Source organism: Salvelinus namaycush, chromosome 42, assembly GCF_016432855.1.
Source record: "Salvelinus namaycush isolate Seneca chromosome 42, SaNama_1.0, whole genome shotgun sequence".
Lineage (NCBI taxonomy): Eukaryota > Metazoa > Chordata > Actinopteri > Salmoniformes > Salmonidae > Salvelinus > Salvelinus namaycush.
The window spans coordinates 7,763,244-7,788,664 of record NC_052348.1 but is presented as its reverse complement, the minus strand read 5'-3'; the positions used below and the strand labels follow the sequence as shown (position 1 = coordinate 7,788,664).

General features: G+C 42.7%; 2 protein-coding genes across 3 annotated transcripts in view; both read left to right on the top strand.

The window, feature by feature from the left end:
- The window catches only part of LOC120034843 (zinc finger protein 69 homolog), a 52,676-nt gene extending 46,685 nt beyond the window's left edge, over nucleotides 1-5,991 (top strand). For both annotated transcript variants that reach the window (XM_038981492.1, XM_038981491.1), the window contains exon 3: nucleotides 4,489-5,991. In XM_038981492.1, coding sequence (XP_038837420.1) covers nucleotides 4,489-5,685 — 1,197 coding nt within the window. In that variant the 3' untranslated portion in view covers nucleotides 5,686-5,991. The remainder of the gene's footprint in view (nucleotides 1-4,488) is intronic.
- The window catches only part of LOC120034862 (protein glass-like), a 467,553-nt gene extending 446,302 nt beyond the window's left edge, over nucleotides 1-21,251 (top strand). The window contains exons 2-5 of the mRNA XM_038981511.1: nucleotides 10,340-10,504; nucleotides 17,944-18,105; nucleotides 19,648-19,759; nucleotides 19,989-21,251. Coding sequence (XP_038837439.1) covers nucleotides 10,451-10,504; nucleotides 17,944-18,105; nucleotides 19,648-19,759; nucleotides 19,989-20,956 — 1,296 coding nt within the window. The 5' untranslated portion in view covers nucleotides 10,340-10,450 and the 3' untranslated portion in view covers nucleotides 20,957-21,251. The remainder of the gene's footprint in view (nucleotides 1-10,339; nucleotides 10,505-17,943; nucleotides 18,106-19,647; nucleotides 19,760-19,988) is intronic.
- The last annotated feature ends 4,170 nt before the right edge of the window (nucleotides 21,252-25,421 follow it).

The window sequence follows — 25,421 nt, the reverse complement described above, 5'->3', positions numbered from 1 at the left end:
ATTTAAAAAAAAATACAGAACAGAGACCTTATTTGCATAAGTATTTAGACCCTTTGCTATGAGACTCGAAAAATTGAGCTCCGGTGCATCCTGTTTCCATTGTTCATCCTTGAGATGTTTCTACAACTTGGAGTCCACCTGTGGTAAATTCAATTGATTGGACATTATTTGGAAAGGCACTTTCCTGTCTATATAAGGTCCCACAGTTGACAGAGCATGTCAGAGCAAAAACCATGCCAATAGAGCTCAGAGACAGGATTGTGTCGAGGCACAGATCTGGGGAAGGGTACCAAAAAAGTTTACAGTATTGAAGGTCGCCAAGAATACAGTGGCCTCCATCATTTTTAAATAGAAGAAGTTTGGAACCACCAAGACTCTTCCTAGAGCTGGCATCCTGGCCAAACTGAGCAACCGGGGGAGAAGGGCCTTGGTCTGACAAAGCTCCAGAGTTCTTCTGTGATGGGAGAACCTTCCAGACAGACAACCATCTTCGCAGCACTCCACCAATCAGGCCTTTATGGAAGAGTGGCCAGACGGAAGCCACTCCTCAGTAAAAGGCACATGACAGCCCGCTTGGAGTTTGCCAAAAGGCACCTAAAGGGCTCTCAGACCATGAGAAACAAGATTCTCTCGTCTGATGAAACCAAGATTGAACTCTTTGCCCTGAATGCCAAGTGTCACGTCTGGAGGACACCTGGCACCATCCCTACGGTGAAGCATGGTGGTGGCAGCATCATGCTGTGCGGATGTTTTTCAGCGGCAGGGACTGGGAGCCTAGTCAGGATCAAGGGAAAGATGAATGGAGTAAAGTACACAGAGATCCTTGATGAAAACCTGCTCCAGAGTGCTCAGAACCTCAGACTAGGGCGAAGGTTCACCTTTCAGCTGGACAACGACCCGAAGCATACAACCAAGACAACGTAGGAGTGGCTTCGGGCCAAGTTTTTGAATGTCCTTGAGTGGCCCAGCTAGAGCCCGGACTTGAACCCAATCGAACATCTCTGGAGAGACCTGAAAATAGTGAAGAAATAGTGATGGGGTCTGAATACTTTACGAATGCACTGTATATTATTTAGTATGTGAAAGACATGATTAAAGTAAGAATAGTCTGATGGATGACAATATTAGCCTTGTAATATTATGTATTATCACTTGTGAATGATGCCCAGCTTGTGCAGTAAGGCAAGAAACAGAGTATGCCTTTTTTCCGACTTTTTCAAATCAGTCACACACCTCATGTAGCCTAGCCCATATACCTATGTATTGATAAAGTTTATCACAACTAAAGTGGCTAAATAACTTCTTAAAATTAAGCACATTCATCTTCTTTGCAACCGGTGTAGAGCCTAACTGGCATACATACAGTGGGGCAAAAAAGTATTTAGTCAGCCAAGTTCTCCCACTTAAAAAGATGAGAGAGGCCTGTAATTTTCATCATAGGTACACTTCAACTATGACAGACAAAATGAGGAAAAAAAATCCAGAAAATTACATTGTAGGATTTTTAATGAATTTATTAGCAAATTATGGTGGAAAATAAGTATTTGGTCACCTACAAACAAGCAAGATTTCTGGCTCTCACAGACCTGTAACTTCTTCTTTAAGAGGCTCCTCTGTCCTCCACTCGTTACCTGTATTAATGGCACCTGTTTGAACTTGTTATCCGTATAAAAGACACCTGTCCACAACCTCAAACAGTCACACTCCAAACTCCACTATGGCCAAGACCAAAGAGCTGTCAAAGGACACCAGAAACAAAATTGTAGACCTGCACCAGGCTGGGAAGACTGAATCTGCAATAGGTAAGCAGCTTGGTTTGAAGAAATCAACTGTGGGAGCAATTATTAGGAAATGGAAGACATACAAGACCACTGATAATCTCCCTCGATCTGGGGCTCCCCGCAAGATCTCACCCCGTGGGGTCAAAATGATCACAAGAACGGTGAGCAAAAATCCCAGAACCACACGGGGGGACCTAGTGAATGACCTGCAGAGAGCTGGGACCAAAGTAACAAAGCCTACCATCAGTAACACACTACGCCGCCAGGGACTCAAATCCTGCAGTGCCAGACGTGTCCCCCTGCTTAAGCCAGTACATGTCCAGGCCAGTCTGAAGTTTGCTAGAGAGCATTTGGATGATCCAGAAGAAGATTGGGAGAATGTCATATGGTCAGATGAAACCAAAATATAACTTTTTGGTAAAAACTCAACTCGTCGTGTTTGGAGGACAAAGAATGCTGAGTTGCATCCAAAGAACACCATACCTACTGTGAAGCATGGGGGTGGAAACATCATGCTTTGGGGCTGTTTTTCTGCAAAGGGACCAGGACGACTGATCCGTGTAAAGGAAAGAATGAATGGGGCCATGTATCGTGAGATTTTGAGTGAAAACCTTTTTCCATCAGCAAGGGCATTGAAGATGAAACGTGGCTGGGTCTTTCAGCATGACAATGATCCCAAACACACCGCCCGGGCAACGAAGGAGTGGCTTCGTAAGAAGCATTTCAAGGTCCTGGAGTGGCCTAGCCAGTCTCCAGATCTCAACCCCATAGAAAATCTTTGGAGGGAGTTGAAAGTCCGTGTTGCCCAGCAACAGCCCCAAAACATCACTGCTCTAGAGGAGATCTGCATGGAGGAATGGGCCAAAATACCAGCAACAGTGTGTGAAAACCTTGTGAAGACTTGCAGAAAACGTTTGACCTCTGTCATTGCCAACAAAGGGTATATAACAAAGTATTGAGATAAACTTTTGTTATTGACCAAATACTTATTTTCCACCATAATTTGCAAATAAATTCATTAAAAATCCTACAATGTGATTTTCTGGATTTTTTTTTCTCATTTTGTCTGTCATAGTTGAAGTGTACCTATGATGAAAATTACAGGCCTCTCTCATCTTTTTAAGTGGGAGAACTTGCACAATTGGTGGCTGACTAAATACTTTTTTGCCCCACTGTAGGTGGTGCGTGAGTTTCTAGTTTGGAGAAGATATTTTCCCCCATTAAAAAAATGCACCTTTATAATAAAGCATTACATGCATAAATTGCATTTGCGGTCACGTTTGAGAATGGTGCTTTCCCACTAATTGATTGCATTTTGGAACATCTGCGCTTATAAGCCACTCCTACTGCCGTTTGCGCATTGCTGTGCTTAAAATGTGACAAAATAGCCTAATAGTTTATCAACATTTTAAGCTACATGTTCTGATCTGTTGGCATCAGCCTCATTGCTTTTAAAATGTTTTTTTGGTGCGAGTGGTTGTATTAATCAATCGCATCCCACAACTGTCCCCAGAGTATTTTTGGAATATTTCTTTCTCACACAGAAGGAAAAGTTGACCAATAGAATACGTCAACTTTTGTACAATGGGGGATAGTAGATTGACATAGGCTAGTGCTTTTGCTGTCCCTTAGGTCTACTCATCTTGTTGGCTGACAGTTCTTCAAACATCTTCAATATGTGCCTCTGAATTCGATAAGAAGGACACGCACAGTTGCATTCCTGATGTGTCTATCTCCACTTGTAGCCTACTTCGGAGCTGAGATGTCTGTGAGAAGGACCCAATCAGATGACAGGCATTGGCTAATAAGAATTGTGATATGAGAGATCCATGTGAGTCAGTTGCTTCAGAGCACGGCGTTTGGCAGCCGGGAGAGGGGAATTATGATTATTATATTCAGCCCAAGGGCACAACGGACACTTTGGCCGCAAAAGGCGTGGATTTTTTTAGGGGCGTTACGGCCACACAAGGGGGATGCCGCCGGGAAATGAGGCATTATCAAGTGTTTGTCAAATTGTGAATGAGAGACTGATAAAGTGTGTGCAGCCTGCGCAAGAAACCGAGCAGAGCTCATGCCTTTCATGCAACTCTTCAATTCATCATTAGTTGCATCATGCAGCCTTATGTTTTAAAAATCTAAACATATAGCCCAACATTTATCACAACTAAAGTTGCATAAATAACTCAAATTAAGCATATAGGAGGACCTGTTTCTTTCTTAACCACTCAACACAGAATAGCCGCATGTGCGCACTCCCTCTGAAATGATCCTTTCTATTTTATTCATCTTTGTTCAATTGCATTCTTCATACTATAAAATAATGCCACGGAATTCTAAGCAAATCTTGTCTGCTAAATGTACTGGTGTAGCCCACAGCCATTTGGCATAGCCAGATCAGGACCTAACATAAGGACAGCTCAGAGTATGCTATTCTATTCTTCTGAAATAGACTACATTTTCTTCATATCATGTATCTTTAGGCCGGTCTAAAATAAATTATGGATTTATTGTGGTGTAGGCTATATTACATGGATTTATTAGGTCTGCATCAGTGGTTTGTAGGCGATGCGCGGAAGCCAGGAGATGCTTAATGTGTTTGTTGATTAACAGCCAATTACCGTGAGACTGGCAGTTACTTGCTTGACAATCACCGGCTGACAAAATGTCATGATCGTCACAGCCCTAACCTCCTCTCTTGTTGTGTCAGGCTGGAGGTCCTAAAGTCAAGCACGAACGGACTGAAGAAGAGGAGGGCCCACGGCACAACAGAGACATCCAGACTGGAGTGCTTGAAGTGCCGCCTGTAGCCATGGAGGACCTTACCACTTCCACAGCACAGCCCAGGACCCAATGCAGCATCACGGAGGTCAGTGGAACGCCGAACGCCGCCCTCAAATCAGAGACCGACACCAAGACTTTAACTGTAACGCACAGGCTCTTACACACAGGATCTGATCATAGATCAGACCCAGAGAGACTGGTGGTGGGGCCACTGGGCTGTCCTCCTGCTCCTGCTCCTCGCTCAGAGTATTTACCAGTATTTCACCAGAGCCAGAGAACGGTTCATTCCCGTGGAGATGGTGATGCGTTATACACTGACGTTGATGATCCGTCTTGCTCTTATGCTACAGAGATGGAACCTGGCAACATGCCCTTGGGTTTAGAGACACAGACTGATCTGTCTAAAGGGGACTGGAACCAGTACAGTAGTAGTGTATACTCTGAAGGGTGCCTAGATAAGAAAGGGGAGGGTCTGGTCACAGATGAAGTGACTGTGAAAGTGGAGGGCGACATTCCTCAAACATGGAATGCCGATAGTCACAATGGAGACGGACACTCACAGGGTAGAGATTTCTTAGAATACAGAGAAAGCTTAGAGACAACTCAAAATGTCGCAACTAACTCCCTTTTACTCACGTTCAGGGATCGTGACCCAGTGTCCATGTCGATGGGTCCTTCTGATTCGTATGGCCAAATCCTTTTCGATCAGGTATTGAACTCAAACGACAGGGCTAGAGCCCAGGCTCAGGGAGGGGGTGCCACATCAGGCAATAGTAAAGAGAAACGGTTCCTCTGCATGTTCTGTAACAAAGGCTTCAGCTGCCCCCAGACAGTGGAGGTGCACCAGAGGATCCACACAGGGGAGAAACCCTACAGCTGTACCCAGTGTCACATGCGCTTCGCCCAGTCTGGCAGCCTAAAGAGGCACCAGAGGGTCCACACAGGTGAGAAACCCTACAGCTGCCCCCAGTGTGAGAAGAAGTTCTCCCACCAGCACCATCTGAAGACGCACCTCAAGGTCCACACGGGAGAAAGGCCGTTCGCCTGTACACTCTGTGGGAAAAGGTTCTCAGAGAGGAGCTACCTCAAGATACACCAGCAGAAAAACCATTCCACTCTATAGCTTCTGATGTTTAGATCAAACCCTGCATTAAAGACAAATATACATTTAACGGTTGTCAGCAGAAAAGAACCACAGATGCATTTGAAATAATGAGAGTAACAGATTTCAGTGTTGAATATTCCTGAGTAGAATATTGCACTCAGACATTGTGTGATATTTAAGCCTAAAAAGTCTGTTACATATTGTGTTTGTACTGTGTAGGCTATATGATGTTCACAAATGCCTATTTCATTACTTCCATTTAACTACTTAATTTTTTCCCATTTTTAATGAGTTAATAAATGCAGTTCATGCTTTTTTTGTTGACATGTGTATTTGTGGTTTTCATAATGTGTATTTAACTTCTGTTTCATAAACACAAAATGGGACTTTACATTGTAAGACTCATTAAGACTCTTTAGTATACATCACATCTGATCTCAACCTATTCTGCATACAACTGACAGCACTTCATAACCATTATAGGACTAAATATACCTACATATACCCACACACTAACAAACACCTACTGTACACATCAAATAGTTTAGTCAGATTTGTCTGACATCATAGCTGACTTATATTTACCCACAACATCATATTTATGTCCACCATGATGGATTTAACAACAATTAAGTAATTCTGTAACTACAATATAGGACTCAAACATAGTGGGGATGGGTAAACACCGTTGAAAGTCTTTTTATTTTCTGTGTGTACATTTTTATTTTATTTATTTCACCTTTATTTAACCAGGTAGGCAAATTGAGAAGTTCTCATTTACTACTGCGACCTGGCCAAGATAAAGAGATAAAGGCCATACCTGAGGGAGTGTATGTCTGTGTAATCTGTATCACTTGTCTCTTCCAGGAGGAGAAGGGAGACTGATGGCGCTTCCCGTGTTCATTCTATGGGAAAGCCTTCAGTTTTTGTAAACAGGCGGAGATCCACCAGAGGATCCACACAGGGGAGAAATAGTTTGGCTGCCCCTTGTGTGAGAAGAGGTTCTCTCACCAGCACCAACTGAAGAGGCACCTGAAGGTCCACACGGGAGAAAGGCTGTTCGTCTGTACGCACTGCGGGAAGAGGTTCTCAGAGAGGGGCTACCTCAGGATACACCAGCAGAAAATGCACACCGCCCATGTATTGACTATAGTGATGTAGTACTAGTTTGTTTGTAGTTAATTCTGTTGGTTTTGGGTGTAGTAGGGAACTGGATGAGGAGAACTGAGGAAAGAATGAGTATGATGAGGCAGAGTAGATAAGGTGATGGTGTCTAAAAATGCTTCACTGATGAAGAGTGGCAACTTTGTCCCTTTAGATACTGGTCGAGGGTAACAGATTTCTAGAGTTAACATAGTGAGAAGTTATTCTACTTTACATATTAATTTGTGCAATAAAAATACTGTACCTCAGGTGTTAGTGTATGACCATTTTGATCAAATTAAATACAAAATTGACACTGTGCTGACTGACTTGGATATTTTTGTATCGTTACAGGGACTGAGTTTCCCTTATGTCAGTCTAATCAAAACATTATACTTAAATTCTTGAATCAAAACATATGGACATTTTTTTATATAATTAACTCCAATGGCTCCATATTGTTAGGTACTTGAATCACAGTTTTAGAGATGGGCTTGGCTGTGGTTAACATTTTATAACATGTCATGCTTCTGTATGTACAGCAAAGAATGTCTTATAACCCTTTATGCTTTTCTGTATAAACTTTGTTTACAGTCTGCTGTCCCTGAAGACCTGCTGATATCCAGTGTTACTGGTGGGAGAGAGTGGACCTCTGAGGATGTTGGTCACAAACCCTGGACCCGGATCAGGAGCCACCACTCTTCCTTCCAGAGTCGGGACCAGGACCCAACCGCGAAGGACAGAGACTTCACCACAACACGACAGGTGGACTGAACAATCTCAGTCCTGGTGGTCATCAGAGAGACGGAGGCTCCAGTCAGGGATCCAGTCTGCAGCCCAGACCCTTCACAGTCTCAGTGCAGGGATGGAGCAGGGCCTGGGGCTGATAGGAACAGGAGGGTCTCTATGATAAACACTACAGTATCCATGATTGAAAGATCAGGGCACCCTGGGCTTCAGCCTTCACAGAGAGTGGTGGGAGACCCCCTGGATGTAGTCTAGCAGCAAGTCTGTCTTCTCCTTTGGCGTCACATCTAATGCCTGGTGAATGGGTTCATAGAAGAACTGGGCCTGGACGTTGCCTTCCTCGGTTACCTAAGGGTTACCCCACCAATACAGACAGGGTCAGGATGGGCATTCACCATGAGAGGCACCTAGCCTACAACAGAGCACACAATCCCAACAACACCCAAACAATGGCTAGAGGTCCAGGAGGAAGCTCAATGACGGAGGTTCTCCTTCCTAAGTAACCTTATCAGACATAGGAGTGTCCAGTGAGAGAAATCACAGCAGTGTGGCTAGAGATATACATAGGGGATATCTGGGAACTATTTATCTGAAATATAGTTATGAAGTGTCTTGTAGTAAAGTCTGATTTTTTTTGTGTGGGGGGGGGGGGGGGGGGGGGGGGTGGTGGTTACTAAGTCCCTCAGTTGAACATCTGGGTATGATCACATTCTCACACAATACAGCAGGGGTTCCCAAACTTTTTGTTGGCCCGCGACCTCATTTTGATACCTAAAAATTCTCTCGACCCCAACCATGTGAAAAAAAACATTACTTTTTCAAAAATAATTGGGGCTAAAACATTGAGATGGAAGTGCCCAAAGATGACCTCCAATCATCTTTGTGGTACCATTTGACAGTTTAAATGTCAGTTATTCACATTTTAGTACATTTATCAGCCAAAACATGACACCCACCCTGTATTCAAGAGCATGCTGTGTCTCAACCGATGACGGGCACAACACAAACACCTCATTATGCAAAACTGTGTCTAAACTACAACATATGCAGAAAAACAGTTTACACGTTTTTAAATAATTAACAAAGGTTAATGACAATTTTAATTAAAAACATGTTTTTTTCCCCATGCTATGCAAAATGGTTAAACCTTAAATGCCAAAACAGGCACTCATGTTCCAAAAAGTCACTTTCTGACCACTTCTACCATGGGCAAATATGTATGGTAAATTTCATACAAATCAAAAAGGGTTGTGGTCAAAATGTGATTGAAATCAAATGGAACGACCCTTCTGTTTTATAGGAGGTTAATTAAACACATACCCCTCATGAAACAGGCTTGTAAATGCCTAGGCTAGATAAAAGAACAGTTGAATGTTTACCGTACTGAGGTGATGGAGTAAAGTAATTGTATTCTACTCTATTATTGCTAACACACTTCTTTAAACAAGTGATCTAAACTCGAAAGACTGATCTTGAATAGGAGATAAGCAGTACCGTATTTCAAAGAACAGCGCGCATACGCTTTTCATTTAGCCACACCCTTTGAGCTACAACATCCTTTCACGTCGGTATAAACGGAAGTAAACAGTAACTAAGAACATCTTCCACGTTAACGTTTTTGTTGTTATTTAGACGTTTATTAACACCCTGGAACTCAAACTATGTCTCATTTAACTGCACAGCATCACATACTTACCCCCATGTAGTCTTTAATCCGCGTTGGAAACAGGACTTGGTTAATAGAGGTTAGTTATCTAGGTAACGCTACCTAGCTGCTAAGTTAGTTAACAATGGCTGCTAACTGTATGGTTTTTCACACTCAAATAGCCTCCATAATGGAGGTGCTAGCGAATGCCGCCGTGGCAGAGGTCTGTAAACTCGTAGACGACGACTATGCAGTGTTTCGTTTGGAAATAACTCACAGCCAGAAAGAAAACAGTGCATTGCGGAGGAAACTACAGCTACTTGAACTGAAATTGTCACGGGAGCGCGCAGAGAGGACAATGCGAGAGCGCGTCCTCGCCAGTCGTCCCAGAAGTGTCAAGATTCTCGACCGATACAGAGGAATAGCAAGAGGTACATTTTGAAGAAGGTCAAGGATGCGGGGCATGTGTAATTTTAGATGTGTTAACCACATATATGGTTAACCAGAATTGAGTCTTGGTCAGTTTTTGGATAGTTAGTATGCAATAGTTAATCTGATTACTTAGCTATCTTGGGCAAAGACACAATATAATTGAACCATATTCTTTATTTACTGCATTTCCTATTATTTACATAATGAAAACAATGTGATACATGGAACATAATACATTGATCCATAAATAGTATCAATAAATTATGAGATGTGTTACATTCTTGCCAATTCTAAACAGTGTCAATAGTGTACAATAGCTTTGAGCATTGACAGTACCTAACTTAACCACCTCTTTTCCCCCAATCACACTCTCAGGTGAAGGAGATCTCACTGGAGGCCACAGGAGCTTTGTGAAGCCAGCTGGACACAATACATGGAGAGATGACCATCCAATCACTGTTGATGAGGGGATTCGAACCTCAACCCAGCACGTTATCGTGATAGAGGTTAGTGTAATAGTGTTACATTAAAATTACAGTATATCAAATGTGATCAGTTTATTTCAGAAAGACTCCCATCAGCTATTCACTTGCTTACATGTACATTCTAATTTATCTGCCATAGGGGAGCTTGTGATACTTCCCTATGACATTGTTGTCCAATTGAACTGGATACTAGTAACAACCTCCTCTCTTCTTGTGTCAGGATGCAGAGGCTGCAGGTCCTGGGGTCAAGCTTGAGAGGTCTGAAGGAGAGGAGGACCCAAGACACAGAAGAGACATCCAGACTGCAGCAGCTGGAGCTTCCCCTGAGGCCATGGAGGACCTCACCGCTGCGCCCCAGCCCAGGACCCAACGCAGCATCACGGAGGTCAGTGGAACGCCAAACTCCGTCCTCAAGTCAGAGACAGACACTGAGACTTTAATTGTAACACACAGCCTCTTACACACAGGATCTGATCACAGATCAGACCCAGAGAGACTGCGGCTGGGGAAACTGTGCTGTCCTCATGCTCCTGGCTCAGAGTATTTACCGGTATTTCACCAGAGCCAGAGGATGGTTCATTCCCGTGGTGATGGTAACGCGTTACACTCTGGCGGTGATGATCCATCTTGTTCTTACGCTACAGAGACGGACCCTGGCAACATGCCCTTGGGTTTAGAGACACAGACTGATCTGTCTAGAGGGGACTGGAACCAGTACAGTAGTAGTGTATACTCTGAAGTGTGCCTAGATGAGAAAGGGGAGGGTCTGGTCGTAGATGAGGTGACTCTGAAAGTGGAGGGTGACTCTCCTCTGACACTGAATGCAGATGAGACTCACTTAGGAAAAGGACACTCGCAGGACAACACCAGTGACTTCTTAGACTACAGGGAAAGCTTAGAGACAAATCTAAATGTCCCGACCCACTCACCTTTACACACGTTCATGGATCGCGACCCAGTGTCCACGTCGATGGGGCCTTCCGATTCACACGGCCGCGTCCTTTTCAACCAGGTATTGAACTCAAACGACAGGGCTAGAGCCCAGGCTCAGGGAGGGGGAGCCACATCAGTCAATAGTAAAGAGAAACGGTTCCTCTGCATGTTCTGTAACAAAGGCTTCAGCTGCACCCAGAAGATGGAGATCCACCAGAGGGTCCACACAGGGGTGAAACCCTTCAGCTGTACCCAGTGTCACATGCGCTTCACCCAGGCTGGCACCCTGAAGAGGCACCAGAGGGTCCACACAGGGGTGAAACCCTTCAGCTGTACCCAGTGTCACATGCGCTTCGCTCAGGCTGGTGACCTGAAGAGGCATCAGAGGGTCCACACAGGGGAGAGGCCATTTGCCTGTATGCACTGCGGGAAGAGGTTCTCAGAGAGGAGATACCTCAGGATACACCAGCAGAAAAAACATTCCACTCTATAACATAAAGTCACCATTCCACTCGATAGCTTCTGACATTTAGATCAAACCCTGCATTAAAGGTAGAATCAATGAGATTACATAAATGCACAAGGTAAACCGCAGGAGTGGGTCAATTTCTACAACTAAGAGCGTTGTAGTGCAAGGCCCAGACATTGTGGGATACAGCGCCTTCAGAAAGTATTCACACCCTTTGACTTTTTCCACATTTTGTTGTGTTACAGCCTGAATTTTAAAATTGATTCATTTGAGATTTTGTGTCACTGGCCTACACACAATACACCATAATGTCAAGGTGGAATTATGTTTATATATATATATATATATATATATATATATATATTTTTACAAATTAATAAAAAATGAAAAGCTGAAAGTTCTTGAGTCAATAAGTATTCAACCTCTTTGTTATGGCAAGCCTAAATAAGTTCAGGAGTACAAATCTGCTTAACAAATCACAAATTGCATGGAGTCACTCTGTGTGCAATAATAGTGTTTAACATGATCTTTTAACGACTACCTCATCTCTGTACCCCACACATACAATTATCTGTAAGGTCTCTCAGTCGAGCAGTGAATTTAAAGAACAGATTAAAATGTTGTTGGAATAAGTATATACACAAATGTACAGTGTAAATGTTTGAGGTCCTGCATTCAGGGGTGGGGATGGGATTACTGTATGTTTTCCCTTGCCGGCATCTCGGGACGGTGGGTGTGAGCGCACCCTCTGGGAGCGGCCATTTGTGTTGTCTGTATTCTATTGTTGTTTTAAAGAAGAAAAAAAATTGTTTTATATGTGTGTGTGTGTATATATACAGTGGGGAGAACAAGTATTTGATACACTGCCGATTTTGCAGGTTTTCCTACTTACAAAGCATGTAGAGGTCTGTCATTTTTATCATAGGTACACTTCAACTGTGAGAGACGGAATCGAAAACAAAAATCCAGAAAATCACATTGTATGATTTTTAAGTAATTAATTTGCATTTTATTGCATGACATAAGTATTTGATCACCTACCAACCAGTAAGAATTCCGGCTCTCACAGACCTGTTAGTTTTTCTTTAAGAAGCCCTCCTGTTCTCCACTCATTACCTGTATAAAAGACACCTGTCCACACACTCAATCAAACAGACTCCAACCTCTCCACAATGGCCAAGACCAGAGAGCTGTGTAAGGACATCAGGGATAAAATTGTAGACCTGCACAAGGCTGGGATGGGCTACAGGACAATAGGCAAGCAGCTTGGTGAGAAGGCAACAACTGTTGGTGCAATTATTTAAAAAATGGAAGAAGTTCAAGATGACGATCAATCACCCTCGGTCTGGGGCTCCATGCAAGATCTCACCTCGTGGGGCATCAATGATCATGAGGAAGGTGAGGGATCAGCCCAGAACTACACGGCAGGACCTGGTCAATGACCTGAAGAGAGCTGGGACCACAGTCTCAAAGAAAACCATTAGTAACACACTACGCCGTCATGGATTAAAATCCTGCAGCGCACAGGTCCCCCTGCTCAAGCCAGCGCATGTCCAGGCCCGTCTTAAGTTTGCCAATGACCATCTGGATGATCCAGAGGAGGAATGGGAGAAGGTCATGTGGTCTGATGAGACAAAAATAGAGCTTTTTGGTCTAAACTCCATTCGCCGTGTTTGGAGGAAGAAGAAGGATGAGTACAACCCCAAGAACACCATCCCAACCGTGAAGCATGGAGGTGGAAGCATCATTCTTTGGGGATGCTTTTCTGCAAAGGGGACAGGACGACTGCACTGTATTGAGGGGAGGATGGGTGGGGCCATGTATCGTGAGATCTTGGCCAACAACCTCCTTCCCTCAGTAAGAGCATTGAAGATGGGTCGTGGCTGGGTCTAACAGCATGACAACGACCTGAAACACACAGCCAGGGAAACTAAGGAGTGGCTCCGTAAGAAGCATCTCAAGGTCCTGGAGTGGCCTAGCCAGGCTCCAGACCTGAACCCAATAGAACATCTTTGGAGGGAGCTGAAAGTCCGTATTGCCCAGCGACAGCCCCGAAACCTGAAGGATCTGGAGAAGGTCTGTATGGAGGAGTGGGCCAAAATCCCTGCTGCAGTGTGTGCAAACCTGGTCAAGAACTACAGGAAACGTATGATCTCTGTAATTGCAAACAAAGGTTTCTGTACCAAATATTAAGTTCTGCTTTTCTGATGTATCAAATACTTATGTCATGCAATAAAATGCAATTGAATTACTTAAAAATCATACAATGTGATTTTCTGGATTTTTGTTTTAGATTCCGTCTCTCACAGTTGAAGTGTACCTATGATAAAAATTACAGACCTCTACATGCTTTGTAAGTAGGAAAACCTGCAAAATTGGCAGTGTATCAAATACTTCTTCTCCCCACTGTATGTCATGCAATAAAATGCTAATGAATTACTTAAAAATCATACAATGTGATTTTCTGGATTTTTGTTTTAGATTCCGTCTCTCACAGTTGAAGTGTACCTATGATAAAAAATTACAGACCTCTACATGCTTTGTAAGTAGGAAAACCTGCAAAATCGGCAGTGTATCCAATACTTGTTCTCCCCACTGTGTATATATATATATATATATATATATATATATATATATATATATATATATATATATATAAACTTGATCCTCCAGAAAGTGGATAGCAACACTTATGCAGCTCCACTACACAATATTTTTTTAAGGCACATTCGACAGGATTACCAACACAGACTGACCATCTCAAATAGACAGAAGCCCTCTATATGCCAGACCAATCTGAACTCCTCTCTCGGCATGTCCAGCCCACTCATTATCTCAGCCAATCTTGGCTAGTGGAAAGGTTTCTGTCTTTTTCTGTGGCTTATCCAACAAGGCTTGTAATTTAACAATTGTATTCGTATTTACAGATGGCATACATGTTTGTTAATAAGGCACATGTTATGAAAGGTCCAGAAGGCATTTCTGCCAAAAAACGCATTTTGATAAAAATAAAAAATAAACTTTGAAATGGCTCTCCTGTGAAGTCGTGACTTGCAACATATACCTAGTTTCCTGAAACGGGTCACATATGCACACACACACACACAGTGCATTCGGAAAGTATTCAGATCCCAAAGCGAAAACAGGGTTTTTGAAATTTTAGTACATTTATTAAAAATAAAAAAATAAATACCTTATTTACATAAGTATTCCGACCCTTTGCTACGAGACTCGAAATTGAGTTCAGAGTTCTTCTGTGGAGATGGGAGAACCTTCCAGAAGGACAAACATCTCTGCAGCACTCCACCAATCAGGCCTTTATGGTAGAGTTGCCAGACAGAAGCCACTTCAGTAAAAGGCACATGACAGCCCGCTTGGAGTTTGCCAAAAGGCACCTAAAGGACTCTCCGACCATGAGCAACAAGATTCTCTGGTCTGATGAAACCAAGATTGAACACTTTAGCCTGAATGCCAAGCGTCACTTCTGGAGGAAACCTGGCACCATCGTTACGGTGAAGCATGGTGGTGGAAGCATCATGCTGTGGGGATGGTTTTCAGGGCAGGGACTTTAAGACTAGTCAGGATTGAGGGAAAAGTACAGAGATATCCTTGATGAAAACCTGCTCCAGAGTGTTCAAGACCTCAGACTGGGGCAAAGGTTCACCTTCCAACAGGACAATGACCCTAAGTACACAGCCAAGTCAACGCAGGAGTGGCTTCGGGACAAGTCTCTGAATGTCTTGAGTGGCTCAGCCAGAGCTCGGACTTGAACCCGATCGAACATCTCTGGGGAGACCTGATAATAGCTGCGCAGCGACGCTCCCCATCCAACCTGATAGAGCTTGAGAGGATCTGCAGAGAAGAATGGGAGAAAGTCCCCAAATACAGGTGTGCCAAGCTTGTAGCATCATACCCAAGAAGACAAGGCTGTAATCGCTGCCAAAGGTGCTAAAAGTACTGAGTAAAGGGTTCGAATACTTATGTAAATGTGATATTTCAGTTTTGTAATACACTTGCAAAAATGTCTTTACCTGCTTTGTCATTATGGGGTATTGTGTGACGATTGAGGGGAGAATTTTTTTTAATCAATTTTAGAATAAGGCCGTAACGTAATAAAATTAGGAAAAAGTCAAGTGGTCTGAATACTTTCCGAATGCACTGTGTGTGTGTGTCTGTGTGTGTATATATATATATATAAATAAGATCAGGGAGATTTTCCAATGCCTCACAAAGAAGGGCACCTATTGGTAATGGGTAAAATAAAAAAACAGGCATTGAATATCCCTTTGAATATGGTTTACACTTTGGATGATGTTTCATTACACACAGTCACTACGTCCTTCCTAACTCAGTTGCCGGAGACGAAGGAAACCCCACTCAGGGATTTCACCATGAGTCCAATGGTAACTTTAAAACAGTTACAGAGATTAATGGCTGTGATAGGAGAAAACTAAGGATGGATCAGCACCATTGTAATTACTCCACAATACTAACCTAAATGACAGTGAAAAGAAGGAAGCCTGTACAGAATAAAAAATATTCCAAAACCTGCATCCTGTTTGCAATAAGGCACTTAAGTAAAACTGCAAAAAATGTGGCAAAGAAATTAACTTTTTGTCCTGAATACAAAGCGTTATGTTTGGGGCAAATCCAAAACAACATCACTGAGTAGCACTCTTCATATTTTTTTCAAGAATGGTGGTGGCTGCATCATGTTATGGGTATGCGTGTCATCGAAATGTGGAATAAGTCAAGGGCTATGAAAACTTTCTGAAAGCACTGTATAAGGCATGAGTATACCAAACATTAGAAACACCTTAATGAGAAAATGAATGCAGTTCATCAAGTTCATGCAGATTTTTATTTGAGATGTGTATGTGTAGATTTTAGATGCTGTATTTAAAACTTGTTTGTGTTTCATAAATACAAAATGGGACTTTTCATTCCAAGACTTTCATTGAGACTCTTTAGTATACATCACATCTGATCTCACCCTATTCTGCATACACTGACAGGGCTTTATAACCATTATACACTTACTAAATATACCTACACACTAACAAACACCTACTGTACATGTCAACATAGTTTAGTCAGGTTTGTCTGATGTTTACTTATCATTGCAGACTTATTTTTTACCCACAACATTTTTATGTCCACCATGATGGGTTTAACAACCATATGTCTATTTTTCTGTATATCTAATAGGACCGGGACTATACCAGTATCGCGATATTCGTTAGTGTCGTGGCAAGGAAACAAAACATGAATCAAATTTAACTTTTTTAGGAAAACAGCCCTAATGTTGAAAGCAAATATCATTGTGTTTTCATCCAGACTCCCATTTATTTATTTTCCATAACACCCAATATGTTTCATACAGCAGGTTTTTAAATGACCAAAGAGTTGTCTGCTTTGTGTTAAAATTTTTGGCATGAAAAAAAATATTGCGATACTGGTATCATCCCGGCCCTAATATCTAAGCATACCTCTTGAGTCTTCTGAATCCTCCTGACTGTGCCCCCTGTAGACCACAGTATGAGTCATAATACCCATAAAACCTAGCGGTCAAACAAGGAAATGGCTCCAATCGTTTTTCACCATTCATTTTTCCCAAAGGGGATTTTAGAAACACTTTAAGGGATGTATTTTGTATAAGCTTACCCTGGCGTGACGCTTTGATAACTGTGTAAATCTCTCTAGGACATGATGACTTTTGTCAATTAAATTCGCCTGTAGTTACCCAACAATTAAATGGTAATTAGCTGCTAATGTGGCTATCATAAAGAACTACAAATGCCATGATGATCTGAACGAGACTACCAAATCGAGGCAAAGGTAAGATTCTCAGCATTAATGTTAGCTACGTTTAGTAATGAATACATTGGCTACATTAATTTAAATGGACAATTGTGAACTGTCTTGGTTAAGTAAATTGACACAATACCTGTTAGCAAAGGTGTCCGCTAGAGATGACGTGCAGGAGTTTGCAGGGATTTATAGTCTTGCATGATGTCTACTTTGATGCTAATTCGCATTTTCGAATCTGAGAGTAAATAGTGCAGAATATATTGATAAGTCACCTTGTCCGAGAGACATTTGCATGGTTATCAAAACGTCACGCCAGGGTAAGTCTACACGAAACACAGCCCTTATTTTAAGTGTTTCTAAAATCCCCTTTGGTGGAAAAACGATTGGAACCATTTCACAGTTTGGCCGCTAGGTTTTCAACGTAAAAAAAAAAAAATTGGCTGATACTCATATTGAGCTGGAGAAACTATTTAAATGTAAATAGTTGCTTATGTTTGTAATTCTGGCCAAGCAATGTTGAAAGTGTGTTTATTATCTGTGTGTTATCTGTGTGTGTGTACGTACCTGAGGGAGTGTATGTCTGTATAATCTGTATCACCTGTCTCTTCCAGGAGGAGGGTCCAGAGGTGCTTCTGGTAAAGGAGGAGGGGTGTGAGGAGGGTCTGGGGAACCCTGAGGGGACCATGGTCATGGAGGACAACCAGACTACACCTCCTCCTGAACCCACAGAGGAACCAGCTGAGCAGCACAGGACCACACACAGTTTCACTGAGGTGAGCCTACTATGAATTAACGTCTTAATGGTATTAGATCAGAGCCCGTGTCCACAAAATGTGTCAGAGTAGGACTGCTGATCTAGGATCAGTTTTGTCTTTTAGATCATAATGAATAAGACTATGTAGACGGGTGGGGACCTGATCCTCAATCAGCACTTATACTCTGAGACGCTTTGTGGATATGGTCCAGGTTGTGATTAAAGTGTAGGACCATGCATTTGCATTATCAAACCATTAAAGAGTGTCTAGTAATCAAATGTACTAGCACGTTTGCATAGTATCAAATCAACATTTTTTTTTGCATAGTACTCATAGCAATCCCTCATTGCTCAATCATAACATGCTCCATAGCACGGTGCTAATATCAGATTTCTTGATCAAACATCCTCTCACTCTGTATCAGGCTTTGTGTTAGCCAGTAATAGCCAGCTTTTGTCCGCTAAAAAAATGTCAAAGCAGATAAATAAAATTGGCACAGTCAATAGTCCGGGAGAAGAAGAAAAAATCTAATTGCGAAATAATGCTTTCTTATTTATGGAAATACCAATCGATGGAAATACATTTGACTGGTCATACTTATCAGTCTATAGGTTAATTTGCATAATTTAGTGGAATTAAATTGGCGTGTGTGTTGCTTCAGACTCATTGCTTTTGAATGTTTTTCTTATGTAGCCTTGGCCTACTGGTTGTATGAATTTGGGATCTATTGTCCCACAACTGTCCCAGAGTCTGTTTGGAATAGGCTATTTCTTTCTCTACAAAGTGACCAATAGAATAGGTAATATAAACTTTTCTACTTTAATATATTGACATAGGCTAGCGATTTTGCTGTTCGTTACTCATCTTGTTGTCTGAGGAAAAGTAAATGTGGACAGTTATTCTAACATAAAGTCTTGGGCTCCTGAGTGGCGCAGCGGTCTAAAGCACTGCATCTCAGTGCTAGAGGCGTCACTACAGACGCCCTGGTTCAACTCCAGGCTGTATCACAACCGGCCATGATTGGGAGTCCCATAGGGCGGCGCACAATTGGCCCAGTGACGTCCGGGTTTGGCCGGTGTAAGCCGTCATCGTAAATAAGAATTTGTTCTTAACTGACTTGCCGAGTTAAATAAAGGTTCATTAAAAATACATTTTTAAAAAGTGCACATCAGAATTCAGTAAGAAGGACCACACATCGTTGCATTGTCGCATCCTCGACTTACATTTTCTGTTAATACGAACTACCCATATTCTAAATGTGATTTATTTCATTCTGAGCACCATGGTTGGTGAGTCCTTAATTGGGGAGAACGGGCTCATGGTAATGGCTGGAGCGGAATCGGTGGAATGTTATAAAATACATCATGGTTTCTATTTGGTTTCTATTTGATGCCATTCCATTTGCGCCATTCTGTGGTGGGTGGACGCCCTATTCAGGTTATGCATCCAATGCTTATGGGTCCGGTACATTTCTAAAATGTACGGTAAGTTAAAATATTGACAGTCAAATGTCCGGCGCCACACTTTCCTAACGGAAACCATGCTCTGTATCTCTTACAGTCAGTAGACATGGAGGATGGGAAGCCTGATCTGCTGCTGGTCAAAGAGGAGACAATAGAAGATGGACCAGAGAATATTGATCTGCTGAGTGGACTAAAGATGGGGGAGCAAGGTAAGGGAGAAATACATATAGCCTACATACAGTAATAGATCTTCAATGGGAATAGTGATGCACCTGGCTATTATTTTTTCTTCATTTATAAAATTAAATCAATACAACTTTTGTTTACATAAAAAAAAACACACAATGTATAAACTTGACCAGATAATTGAGGAAAAAAACTCCATATGTAGAGATCTCTCAGCCTATTCTAAGTCTATTTTGTAACCTCTTCCTGCAGGTGGTTGGTTGGAGGATTACAGAGGAGACTGGGTGGCCATCTTGGATTCCCAGACCCAGACGGGTGCAGCCAAGAGCCAGGGGGATGACATCACTGAGCAGGCCAGGACCAGAGGCGACATAGTGGAGGTCAGTGGATGGGACAGCGTCCTCAACTCTAGGCTGGGGAACAACACTGTTAACCACAACCAGAAAAAGACAATCGAACACAAAACAACAACCAAACTTAGTCTCCATGACAACAGACTGGCTGAGACCAGGATGAGACATAGATTTGGTCCGGGTGGAAGGGGAGGTGTCCGTATGCAGCTGGAGAGAACAGACATAGACTTGGCTAGCGATGCTCCTTCCTGCTCCTATAGTTGTGATTCAGAGAGACTTATGGCGCCTCAGGTTAACCCCCTAACAGGTGCTGCCTTCAGCCTGCCTTCTATAGGATCTATCAATTGGAACATGGATCCTGTGACAACACAGACACTCCCTGGTCATTGTCCTCCTCAGACTCTCCTAATGTTAAACCAGACCTCAGACAATGCCAGTGCCTCAACACTGAGTGGCTACACAAGCCCATTGACAAATGACAGTAGTAGAGATGGAATCAGTAAAGGTGGCGGCGCCAAAGAAAAGCACTTCCCGTGTTCGTTCTGTGGCAAAGTCTTCAGTTTCCCCAAACAGGTGGCGATCCACCAGAGGATGCACACGGGGGAGAAACCGTTCGGCTGCCACGTGTGCCGGGCCAGTTTCTCAGACTCAGCCAACCTGAAGAGGCACCAGAGGGTCCACACAGGGGAGAAACCCTACAGCTGCCCCCAGTGTGAGAAGAGGTTCTCCCACCAGCCCCATCTGAAGAGGCACCTGAAGATCCACACTGGAGAGAAGCCGTTCCCCTGTATGCACTGCGAGAAGAGGTTCTCAGAGAGGGGCTACCTCAGGATACACCAGCAGAAAATGCACACCGCCCATGTATAGAGGATAGTGACATGTAATGTAGTACTAGTTAGTTTGTTTGTAGTTAATTCTGTTGATTTTGGATGTATAGGGAACTGGATGAGGTGACCTGAGGAAATAATTAGTATGATGAGGCAGAGTAGATGATACGGGGATGGTTGGTGTGATGGTGTCTGTACAAATGCTTCACTGATGAAGTGACAATTTTGTCCTGTTCTTTGATGTTGGTGTTTATTTATAATGAGGAAATTATAGTGCCTTAATTGTACTTCATTTTATGTGAATGTATGACCATTGTGTTTCAATTAAATACTAAATTGACTCTGTGCTGACTGACTAGGTTATTTTAGTATCATTGCAGGGACTGAGTTTCCCCTATCTCAGTGGAACCAAAACATTATTCTTGAATCAACACATTTAAATAATAAACTCCAATGGCACCATATTCTTAGGTAGTTGAATCAATAAATTTTTTGAAAGCCCTTTTTATATCAGCAGATGTCACAAAGTGCTATACAGAAACCCAGCCTAAATCCAAACAGCAAGCAATGCAGATGTAGAAGCATGGTGGCTAGGAAAAATTAACCTGTTAGAGATGAGCTTGACTGTGGTTAACATTTTATAATATCGTATTTCTGTGTGTTAGAATGCTATTTTATGATGATTATTCCATATTGGAATTTGGCCTAGGTACCCTCTGTAAGGCCAGATATCACACCATAAAGCAGGTCTCAGTAACTGGTATCTGGGCCCCTGAGCCATAAAATCGTCCATTGGTGTGCTTAAGCTAGCGCCCCACCTCGACAACATACGGTGAAATTGCAGAGCGCGAAATTCAAAATACAATAATCATAATATTAAACATTCATGAAAACACAACTGTCTTACATCGTTTAAAAGCTTAACCTCTTGTTATTTCAACCGCTTTGTCAAATTTCAAAAAGGCTTTACGACGAAAGGATACCATGCGATTATCTGAGGACAGCGCCCCGCATACACCAGCATTAAAACATTTTCCAAACCAGCAGAGGCGTCACAAAAATCTGAAATAGCGATAAAATAAATCACTTACCTTTAAAGATCTTCCTCTGTTTGCAATCCCAAGGGTCCCAGTTACACAACAAATGGTCGTTTTTTTCGTTAAAGTCCTTCGTCTTTATTTCCCAAAGAAGTCAGTTTAGTTGGCGCGTTTGGTTCAGTAATCCACCCGTTCCACTCGTTCAACATGCAGACAAAGGAATCCCAAAAGTTACCGGTAAACTTTGTTCAATCAAGTCAAACAACGTTTCTAATCAATCCTCAGGTAACCTAATATGTAAATAAACTATCAAATTTAAGACGGAATGTAGTATGTTCAATACCGGACATAAATAACGAAGTGCGCGCCACAAGACTACAGTCCAAATGAGAGCCACCTTGAAAAACTACAACTACTAACTCATTTTTCAAAAAACAAGCCTGAAACCCTTTCTAAAGACTGACATCTAGTGGAAGCTATAGGGACTGCAATCTGGGAGGAATTCCTTTGAATATCCCATAGACAAGCATTTGAATGGCCTGTGACCTAAAAAAAAAAAAGATTCCGGATGTTTTCTCCTCGGCTTTCCTGCCTGCCATATCAGTTCTGTTATACTCACAGACATCATTTGAACAGTTTTAGAAACTTCAGAGTGTTTCCTATCCAATGCTAACAATTATATGCATACCCTTGCTTCTGTGCCTGAGTAACAGGCAGTTTACTTTGGGCACGTCAGTCATCCGAACTTCCGAATACTGCCCCCTAGCCTTAAGAATGCGGCAAACAGGAACAAATTACATGCATAAAAGCTCAAATAAATGCGACAATAAGTGGTCTCTGAAGACCTGAGCAAGGATGAATTGGATGGGTAGAACGTAATGGCCCAGACCAGTGGTGACTGGTGGTCAGGGCTGAATAAATCAATGCAAAGGCAAAAATGAAGTAATATTAATGGCTTTGGAGTGTGAACGCAATACACTTAAATACGATGAAATAAAAGCTACTCTTAAGAAATATATAGGTTTCTTAACGGTACCTTGTGGAAAAAGAATAGTAGCAAACTGTACATCCCTACATTCCTATGGCATTAAGCCTATGAAGATTTATGCGGATTTATACAAAGTAAAGTTGTTATAGTTCATCAAAGTCTCTCACCCATTTTTGATGTTCTATTCTTCTTTTGGTACGGTGGAACAAAGTTACTTGTTTTCCAAATATTCTCAAACACATGACAAAATGTAGAAAGAGTGGTGGGACGTGAATGGCCAGCCAGGCAAATGGTTTGAGTTTTGGTAGGGAAAACAGCCATGTGGAATTTTTCTGACATAGCGCAATGCTGAATAGGATATAATGGAATTGAGTAGGATATGTTTTTGTCAATCTGAAGTGACGATTTCCAATTATTCTTTCTCAATTCGATAGTTTGAATACTTTTAAATTTTAATTTGATTTAACTAGGCATGTCAGTTAAGAACAAATTCTTATTTACAATGACGGCCTACAAGGGAGAACAGTGGGTTAACTGCCTCGTTTATGGGCAGAATGACAGATTTTTACCTTGTCAGCTCGGGGATTCGATCCAACCTTTCGGTTTCTGGTCCACTAGGCTACCTGCCGCCCCAATAACATCAGTAAAAAGGTAATTTCATGTAAAAAAAAAAAATCTGTTTCCATTCCGTGGAACACTGTCCAAAATTGAAGTAAGTAAATTACACTGCTCAAAAAAATAAAGAGAACACTTAAACAACACAATGTAACTCCGAGTCAATCACACTTCTGTGAAATCAAACTCTCCACTTAGGAAGCAACACTGATTGACAATACATTTCACATGCTGTTGTGCAAATGGAATAGACAACAGGTGGAAATTATAGGCAATTAGCAAGACACCCCCAATAAAGGAGTGGTTCTGCAGGTGGTGACCACAGACCACTTCTCAGTTCCTATGCTTCCTGGCTGATGTTTTGGTCACTTTTGAATGCTGGCGGTGCTTTCACTCTAGTGGTAGCATGAGACGGAGTCTACAACCCACACAAGTGGCTCAGGTAGTGCAGCTCATCCAGGATGGCACATCAATGCGAGCTGTGGCAAGAAGGTTTGCTGTGTCTGTCAGCGTAGTGTCCAGAGCATGGAGGCGCTACCAGGAGACAGGCCAGTACATCAGGAGACGTGGAGGAGGCCGTAGGAGGGCAACAACCCAGCAGCAGGACCGCTACCTCCACCTTTGTGCAAGGAGGAGCAGGAGGAGCACTGCCAGAGCCCTGCAAAATGACCTCCAGCAGGCCACAAATGTGCATGTGTCTGCTCAAACGGTCAGAAACAGACTCCATGAGGGTGGTATGAGGGCCCGACGTCCACAGGTGGGGGTTGTGCTTACAGCCCAACACCGTGCAGGACGTTTGGCATTTGCCAGAGAACACCAAGATTGGCAAATTCGCCACTGGCGCCCTGTGCTCTTCACAGATGAAAGCAGGTTCACACTGAGCACATGAGCACATGTGACAGTCTGGAAACGCCGTGGAGAACGTTCTGCTGCCTGCAACATCCTCCAGCATGACCGGTTTGGCGGTGGGTCAGTCATGGTGTGGGGTGGCATTTCTTTGGGGGGCCGCACAGCCCTCCATGTGCTCGCCAGAGGTAGCCTGACTGCCATTAGGTACCGAGATGAGATCCTCAGACCCCTTGTGAGACCATATGCTGGTGCGGTTGGCCCTGGGTTCCTCCTAATGCAAGACAATGCTAGACCTCATGTGGCTGGAGTGTGTCAGCAGTTCCTGCAAGAGGAAGGCATTGGTGCTATGGACTGGCCCGCCCGCTCCCCAGACCTGAATCCAATTGAGCACATCTGGGACATCATGTCTCGCTCCATCCACCAACGCCACGTTGCACCACAGACTGTCCAGGAGTTGTCGGATGCTTTAGTCCAGGTCTGGGAGGAGATCCCTCAGGAGACCATCCGCCACCTCATCAGGAGCATGCCCAGGCGTTGTAGGGAGGTCATACAGGCACGAGGAGGCCACACACACTACTGAGCCTCATTTTGACTTGTTTTAAGGACATTACATCAAAGTTGGATCAGCCTGTAGTGTGGTTTTCCACTTTAATTTTGAGTGTGACTCCAAATCCAGACCTCCATGGGTTGATAAATTTGATTTCCATTGATAATTGTTGTGTGATTTTGTTGTCAGCACATTCAACTATGTAAAGAAAAAAGTATTTAATAAGAATATTTCATTCATTCAGATCTAGGATGTGTTATTTTAGTGTTCCCTTTATTTTTTTGAGCAGTGTATAATAAATGTTTTTGTACAAGGGCTGTGGGGGGAAAAAGTGCCGATAAACCGGCACCAATTTTTTTGTAGGCCCTAGCAGATTTGTTAAACAACAGGTTTCATATTTTGTCTAGTTGATGGCCCAGGGACAGAAAATACAGAAGCAAGCCATATGTCAATGCAACAGGTCTAGACC